At 38.7% G+C, this 8,982-nt stretch overlaps 1 protein-coding gene across 1 annotated transcript; it reads left to right on the forward strand.

The window, feature by feature from the left end:
* Positions 1-461: 461 nt before the first annotated feature.
* LOC139952178 (regulator of chromosome condensation-like) lies at positions 462-8,366 on the forward strand. Its single transcript, XM_071951204.1, has 9 exons — positions 462-561; positions 1,226-1,373; positions 1,899-2,110; positions 2,643-2,822; positions 3,274-3,490; positions 3,630-3,785; positions 4,253-4,366; positions 5,091-5,249; positions 5,951-8,366. The coding sequence occupies exons 2-9, from the start codon at positions 1,274-1,276 to the stop codon at positions 6,112-6,114; spliced, it is 1,302 nt and encodes a 433-aa protein (XP_071807305.1). The 5' UTR covers positions 462-561; positions 1,226-1,273; the 3' UTR covers positions 6,115-8,366.
* The last annotated feature ends 616 nt before the right edge of the window (positions 8,367-8,982 follow it).

Below are 8,982 nucleotides of genomic sequence, written 5' to 3' on the forward strand. Positions count from 1 at the left end.
TCTTCTTCACCCCAACAAAACCAAACTACACATTAGGCATGACCTTTGACCCGTTTAAGCAATCATTTCCCTAACGGCACGGTGTACACAGGGTGGGTTTTGTTTTCTCGATTTGTCACATAAGGACATTTCGTTCGTTACAAATTAAAAAATTACTTTAATTTGATAAAAATGGTATAATATGTTTCTATATGTATTTCAGTTTTTTTAAGGTATCAAAAATCACATAAAACGAAATATTTAACCTTTTAATCCTTCTGAGTATCGTCGATTTGCGACTCGAGGCAGCATACACGTTCAAAATGTAAATGTATTTTATTCCAGAATTACTATTTTAAATTTCAAATAATTTTTGATTAAAATTTGAGAAATATAATTTGTGTGATAGTGGTTTATTGAATTTGATAAAGTATTGATTTGGATCATTTTAAGAGTAATAATGGGCCACTCTTTTTAGTCATTGTGACTGAGGGTGACCCGAGCGTTGCACGTGAAAGGTCAACTGTGTAACCCGGCAAATGCAAAGGAACGATTTCCTGTGACCCACACAAATTAAATACGGTAAATTTCAACTGTTTCGATTGTTCTCAACGTTTCAAATTACAAATATTTAAAAAAATTCCTTACCTTTAATGGTGGTTTGATTACTTGATTTCTTGTGTCAGTTCTGTCATTGTTAGTGACTTGTGACACCGAACGGCAAAATGTTTGCCCGGCCACAGGGACTCGGGAGGGTATGCAGGCATGTCAAGTGGAGTACGTCTGGCTCCGTCCTGTGGGGGCGCTATTTTTCTACCATAAATTAATTTTTGTAAATAATAATTTTTTTAATTTTTTAATAGCTCAAGTTACTGAGAAGTTTTACCTAGGTTAATTTTGAATTCATGATTAGTGAAGTTTTCTTGAATGAAGTTTCGAATATACTCGCTACTCGGGACATTGGTTTTTTGTTTGTTTGTTTTTTGCTTTTTTTTTTTGCTTTTTCATGTCTTATTTTTGTTTAATTATTAGGCCTATAAATAAAAATCCTTTATCATTTCTTTTAGTTAAAGCAGAGCAAAAACCAGCATAAAGTTGAAGGTTGAACAGGGCCTAACTAAGAAAAGATTAAATTTTATTTAGTATAAAAAAGGCTACACAGTCACAATAAAAACTAAATATTATTTTATCTATCGTATTTGTTAAAATTAACTAATGTATGAGTTTTCTTTTTTGATACATTTAGAGAAAACTAACCAGTAGAGTGAAGCAGACACTGACATCAAATTTCAAGATGCCTCCTAAAAGGAAAATCGTTGACGACAAGAAGAAGAATGACAAGAACACAACGTCAACAGCAAATGAAGATGTTACAATTCCCAAAAAGCCAAAAGGTATATTTAAACCATATTGGTCCTGTACAGTAGTGTATTGCAAGTGTCATTAAACTTTAAAGAACCCAGATACACTTGCCTCGAAGAGAAAGGGTTTACAGTTAATGCATGGAGGTAATTCTCCCTCCATGGTTAATGTAACTAGTGTCTTACCAAGTAGACCACCAGATTGCCAAATAGCTAGAGGTAGTTCGAAGCTTTTATTGAAACAGCGGTACAGTACATTTTCATCTGGGGATAAAGATGCAGTCGCTGAGCCACTTCCATGCGCTGACGCACACAGGCGTCACCATGGCTGAGTTCGAGCGGGTATTCTTGGCCCGAGTTGCGCTGTTTTCACGCCCGAACGATGACAACACGACCCGGAAACTATACACTTGGAACAAGATCACACACCACCTTTCAGCAGGGATCAGTCGTCGGGTGGAAGATGCGTTGAACAGCAATCCTTGTGTTCTTGATCATCCAATATACACCGCCCGTAGTCGATCCATAATAATGATGATTTAACCCTTCCCTCTACAGGTAATCCACTTGTGACACATCCAAGTCACAAATCAAGAGAGTGCCACGTTCTAACCCTCGGACAAGGAGATGTCGGACAGCTAGGTCTAGGTGAGGATATTTACGAGAGGAAGAGGCCAGCCTTAGTACCTCTTCCTGAAGCTGTGAAAGGGAAGATAGTTGAAGCCGTGGCCGGAGGAATGCATACAGTCTGCCTTTCATCAACTGGCGAGGTAATAGCAATCGTCAGATCTTTGCTTTGGTTTTTTTCCTTTACTCCAGCATTCAAAGTAAGCCAGTGCTCTCCGCGGCCCAACCGGTAGTTACAACATCAGAAAGCACCAGTCGAGTTAAGAGGAGTTACTCCAGCCTTAAATTGTAATCATTCCTAGGACTAGTCCTTAGTTGGGGCTACTCTTGTGCAATTGACCCCTGGTAGTCTTTAATAGTTCAGTGTTGAAAAGCATCTCTGTATTGTGTTTAATATTAATTATGGACATTAGGGGAAAAAACAGATAAACTAGTAAAATAAAAAGCTAATTGGTCCTGCTGGTCAGTCATTGAAACAGATAATGGTCCACCCAGAAAGCAATGGTGATTTTTGCAGTCTTAAAAAATTCAAATGCTGTTTCTCAATCTTTGAACATAGGTAGTACAGTATAAAATTTATAATCAGTAAGCTTTTAGAGTGAAACTTTATTTAAAATTGGTATTATTCATTCTTAACCTTGGGTGTTTACAAATTTCGCATTTAATTTTCTTTAGCTGTTCACCTTCGGTTGCAATGATGAGGGCGCCCTAGGTCGCGACACGAGTGAGGAGGGGTCAGAGTTCAGTGTCGGTAAAGTAGACCTGTCAGAGAAGATCGTGCAGGTCAGCTGCGGCGATTCTCACACGGCCGCGTTGACGGAGGACGGCAGGGCTTACATTTGGGGAACCTTCAGGGTAAGATGCACCTTCAAGTTGCCCTTTTAAAGACAATTTAAAGGCACTGGACATTATCTGTAGTTACTCAAAATAATTTGTTTGCATAAAAATTACTTGGTAACGAGCGATGGAGAGCTATTGATAGTGTAAAACATTGTGAGCAAGGGCTTCCTCTGAAGTAGCGTAGTTTTTGAGAAAGAGGTAATTTTGCACTCAATTAAGACTTCAGACCTGAAGCCTTTTATAAGACATCTGAAAGCACACAATTTTGTGCAACAAGGGTGTTTTTTCTTTCATTATTCTCTTGCAACTTCAATGACCAATTGAGACAAATGTTCACAGGTTTTTTATTTTATGGATACATGTATGTTTGGATACACCAAGTGGGAAGACTGGTCTTTGACTATTACCAATGTATACCATTTCATTGACGCTGTCTAATTAATCAAATTTAATTTCTTTCCCCCAGGATGCCAACGGTCCATTTGGTTTGACGTCCAAGGGTATGGAGAAACTTCCGTACCGACTCCCTCTTCAAAAAACAGTGGTGCAGATCTCATCAGGCAATGACCATGTGTGTATGTTAACGGAGAATGGCGAGATTTATTCAGTTGGCTGCGGGGAGCAGGGACAGCTTGGAAGGATAGCAGAGATCTTCTCTCTGCGTGGAGGCAGGAAAGGCACAAGTGAGATACTTATTTTTTATTTTTGTCAAAAGAGATCGCCTTTCAGGGCTACGTAAACTGTGTTCTTTTAAAACTATTTTTCATATCAGATTCCTCTTTTCATTAATCATTTTTGTGGATAAAATGTCCGTCTTTGCAGGCATTCTTCTTGAGCCCGCCTTCGTTCATTGTCGGAGAATTCGTGGTCAGGGCAAGGTTCTTTTTGATAATGTTTGGTGCACGCCCTACGGCACATTGGCAAGTAGGAGAGGAGGCGGAGTATATGGGTGGGGACTGAATAACTACCATCAACTAGGTAAGATTGTAAATGATTTGTAATAGATGTTAAATTTGCAGCAAGAAAAAAAACAATGTTATTTGGTTTAACCCATATACCGATGTGTGTAAGCACTGCTTACTCGGTACTTCCCGAGTTCTGTGAAAAAAAATCACTGGCATATTACTTAGGTGGGATTCAAACCAATGACCTTTGCCAATCTAGAGTAGATTCTTGCCAACTAGACCACCGAGATTGCTCGGTAGCTAGAGGCAGCTCAAATAATCCTACGTTAAATTGGCTTCAGGGATAAAGATAGAAACTTTGGTTTTACCCTTAATACACTGATGAGTGTTAGCACTGTTTACTCAATACTTTCCCGAATACTGTGAAGAAATAACAGGCATATTATTCGGGTGGGATTCGAACCCACAACCTTTGCAATTTTGTACTGTTGGTTATCAAATGTAAATTGAGGATGGGTTGTTTTTATTTTCACATTGCAGGATTTGAGGACACTCGCAGTCGCTTCATGCCAGAACAGGTTGAGTCTTTCTCTCATCTTACAGTCAAAGATATCCGAGGGGGTCAACATCACACAGCTTTACTAGACAACAAAGGTATCTTATTGTTCGACCAAATGCTCTGAAGGAACTAATTGGTTTCCCGTAATCAATAGACAATTATTAAAATTTGTTTTTATCTTGTAAAATTACTGGTCAACAAAGCTCAGTGTCACAGCATGGTTAAATTTCACAAGGGCTTTGAAGTTGAGATGTTTACTGGACAAGAATTAAGCAGGCTCTGTCAAACTTTAACAATGAAAACCCACTTCAGAAAACTAAATATAAATGGATCTTGGGCCACAGAACAGATAACGATGTTGCTTGTACCAATGCTGTGGTTAGAATAAGTCACTACTTCTCTTGGAATAGATAAGTGAGACAATCTTCAGTTCAAGCGAGGTCCTACTCAAGCAACTATATGTAAATGACCTGTCACTCGGCCCCGGTCAGCCCCAGTGCCCTGCTTGTGGAACGGGTCACTTGGAGCTGGTCTGAGGTGCATGACGTCACCACGAGAGAGTGAGTAATCGTTCGATTAGCTCTTGTCAGGGACTCAGCCGAGTGAGCACTGTGGGTCGCACTGGGAAGCTAATCGAACGCACCCATAAGGTTTATCGCGATTCAGAAACACAATGCATTGTGGGAAGGAATGGGGGGCGGTTTCTATGCAGTTTCTATGATTCGCGCACGCAACGCCTATACCTTTGTGTGGGTTCAACAGCGCCCTCTCTTGATATTTTGCTGTTAGCGATAAACCTTATTGTTTCATGTCGTACAGGAAAGGTATACACCCTTGGAAGGACGGACTACGGGAGGTTGGGTCTGGGAGATGGTTCTAAGGAAACTTATAAACCCACGCAAGTCTTGGCACTAGACAGTGAAGAAGTCTTATCACTAGGAAGCGGCTCCAGTATGAGCAACTGTGCCACGAAAAGTGGTAAGTCACAAACTCATTTTCTTTAAGAAAGTTTTCTTTAACTGTGAGAAGTCTTCCGAATTCTGAAAATCTGCACCGCAGTAGTAGAATATAAAGCAAGACAGTTCTCTAACAAACAAGTTCTACCTGGCAAGGAGATACACACACCGCAAACCAAATATATATTTGTTTGTAGATAATGGCGCGTCATGGCCAAGCATATAAATAGCACTCCTCAAGCTCAAGTGTTTCTGTTCAGGAGATTGTGGGTTCGAGTCCTAGTTTGACACTTGTGTTCTTAAGCAAGACACTCATCAATAAATGCTACGTCATTCCAGTCACTTTGGATAGCGACTAGCTATGAAGCTTTCCAAGCCATGAAGGTCTTAACAAAAGGCTATTAATGCAATTGGACGTCGGCTCCATCTCCAGACACTATGATGTTAAAGCACCGTGCAAAATACAAACTACTCCAAAATTGATGACTGGACTGGAGTCCAAGCCAGTGTTTGGAAAGGCTACAGTTTGGAGGTTGTTTTAAGGCAAATTGATACTGCTTGCACACACCTAAAGATACGAAAAGATTTTACTTGCCAGATAGCGGTTATGTTTAATGCACTTTAAGCCCTCTACAATGCCATTTGCAAGACCAACCAAAAGGTGAAACAATTCATAAATACAATTTCTCATGAAGGGTAACAAATTTTCTTTCTACAATGTAGGCTTTTTGTACTCCTGGGGGATGGGAAGCAATCATCAGCTTGGCACTGGTGAAGAAGACGACGAAGTCACCCCAGTCAAGATAATAAGTAAACAACTAGAGTCCAGGAAAGTAATCTCAGCGTCTGGGGGAGGACAACATTGTGTCATTTTGGCCTGTGATTAATACAAGGTAGAAGAGATTTTGTTTGTAAATTGTTATTTAGAAAGTCCCTCCTGGAAAGGGAATGGCTTCTGATTCACAACTGCACACACCCCATTACAAAAATGCATGCCTCAGGTTGGCTATTAGATTTCCAGGGGAGTTGCACCGTTTACTGATCAGATGGTTCAGAATCTTCCTGTTGAACAGAATTGTGAAGACACTAAATGTTACTTGAAGATCAAAAGTGTCTCTTGAAACTCGGACATGATTGGAATGATCTAACTGACTGTTCTCCACAACATCATCGCAGCAAGGGGTTTGTGCTGTTGCACGAAGGCTTAAAAACAGTGCATTTGGAGCTATTCATTACCTCATATTTAACAACAATTTATCTGCCAAGGGAATCATCCACAAACAGTTATAGATTACAATACATTTTGGTTGGTAACCTGAAGGTTACTCTGTGAATCAAAGTTGTGAGTTCAGTTCAGCAACTCTATAAAATAGTCTCCAGAAATCAAGAGTTACTTTTTTAATAATTATTTCGTATTTTTACGTAAAATTAAGTATTTATTGAACTGTTACTTGTTGCATTCTTGTATTGAACCAGAACATTTTTATTAGCTGCTCTGTTATAGCGCCCTCTACCATATTCCTGTTCACAGTATAAATACGTCAAGGACCTACTTAACAATGTATAACTTTGTCTAGTCTGTATGCAAAGTATAGGACCTTGAAGTACTTATACTGTGACAAGAGACACGGTATGGAGCTAATAAAAGAGATCACCGTGTGAAAATGCAACAAAATTTGTTGCAACAAATAACAGTTCATTTGTAATTTACCAAAGGAGTCCCCCTCATTTGAGCAAATTATTTGCGAATGATAACAGTTAACAACTTTTCTCCTATGAGTGAAAAGCCATAGGGGTGCCAGAGCGATGGTTGAAGAGAACAAATAAAACATGGGGGTCTATACTCAGAAGTTTGTGTCGTCTTTCACCCAAATTTCCGTTGTTGACACTTTGGAAGAGATCTGTTTGTTTTTTTTTCAAGTACACCTCAATCTTCTCTTCTGTTGATCAAGCAATTTCTATTTGTTGTTTTTGTTTTGTTTTTGAAGATGGACCTTTTTTTACATCAAGTCATTCATTAAACATTTCTCAAATCAAGTTAATTGTTGAGCCATAACAAAAAAACATATAGCACAATGCTTGTGAGCAACAAAATTGTTTCCTTCTATCAGATTATTATTTTAAACGTAACTATGCAAACAAAAAACAGTGCCTTCAGAGTTTGTGTTCTTAAAATTGTAAAGTGCATCCCAAGTATATCCTCTTGGTAACCATGGTAACTGATGAAGAAGGATGAGATGTTTCAGACTTTGATCTGAATTCAGATGTGTCTAAAAAGTAGCTGTTGTTTCGTCTAGAGGTGAATCCATCCTACTCTTTCATCTTCTTTTATAGCCCTGATTGTTCATAGATGTATGATCTTTTCGACTGCTCGTACGCAGTCAACATTTTTAGCTCAAGTGTCAGTGTTGCCTCAAGACTCCAGGTGGGACGTCTTGTGAATATTAGCGCCTAATACATGTGTTTACTAATCAATTTTCAACCATTCTTAAATTAATCCTGTATCAAAAATTTATATGAACTTTTTTGACTCCAGTTATTTGATGAAACCTTGAGTTTACTTAACTAAGCCATTTGCGTGTGTTAGACTTGAATATTGTGTTGTGTAATGACATGATTGATCACAAATTACCACTTTAATTTGAATTCCTCAGATTATAGAGACAGTTGCTATGTCACATGATTCGGGGCAAGCTTTTGAGTAGTTACGTAAGAGACGGTGAGCACCCATGCACTACCTGAATGGATGTGTATGGCACAATGGTACTAGGGTTTGCTCATCCTGGAGGTTGCTATGCAAAGGTTTGCCCCGAATCATTTGACATAGCAACTGTCTCTACAGTCTGAGGAATTCAAATGTAAGCGGTATATTGTGACAAAGAAAGTCATTGTACCAGAATGTTTTTTAATTTTACTCACACATGGCTTATTAATCGCTGTGTCAGTGCAAAAACACTGTATCTTTCAAAATAGCAATTAAGAGCAAGTTTTGACAGTTCAAAAAATTATCTTTTATTGCCAAAATAAGTCCTGATGGTACACAAAACAAATCTACATGAAGGTGCGTGGGCAATTACATGGCACTTTTGCACTGACATGATGACATCCGAGTTATTTTTTGTTTTCTTTCTTCTTTTTTTCAGGGGGGGGGGACTGGGTTGGGGGTTGTTTTAATGTATTAATTCAATTGTAGTAATAACTGTTTGTAATCATATATTTTGATATTATTGAATAAATGGAGTCATGTCTAAATTTAAAGTGCTTTGTGTTTGTATTTCGATACTGGTATTCTCGGCCCTTGGTTTTTTCTCTCCGTCGGTTTTGAAATCCTTCTTTAAACTTCTAGGGTTGTTCACTCCACTAAGATTCCAGTCTCGTTTAAATACAATGGTTAGATTTTGTTTATCTACGATTGCTTTTTGAGCTATTGGTTTACATAATGTATGCTGTACTGGTGTAACATAATCGAAGGTGGGAATATCACATGCCAGGTGACCTTAAAGGCATCATACAGGATTGGTAGGGACAACAAAACATTAAGGATTGCTGTTTGGGGTCCTTCTTTAGTGCTCATGATTCGATTTCACAGAGATAGTCCTAACTTAGGACTAGTCCTAAGACTCTTAGGATTTTAGTCCTAGGATTCTTGTCATTGAGCCTTTGAGAAAGTCTCTGCAAGAGTCTAAACGTCGGCCCATGTACCATTTTCCCCCATTTGTACAACAGTTCCTTTTGGTTTGTTAGTTGTTTGCAAG

Source organism: Asterias amurensis, chromosome 20 (genome assembly GCF_032118995.1).
Source record: "Asterias amurensis chromosome 20, ASM3211899v1".
In the NCBI taxonomy this organism is placed as follows: domain Eukaryota; kingdom Metazoa; phylum Echinodermata; class Asteroidea; order Forcipulatida; family Asteriidae; genus Asterias; species Asterias amurensis.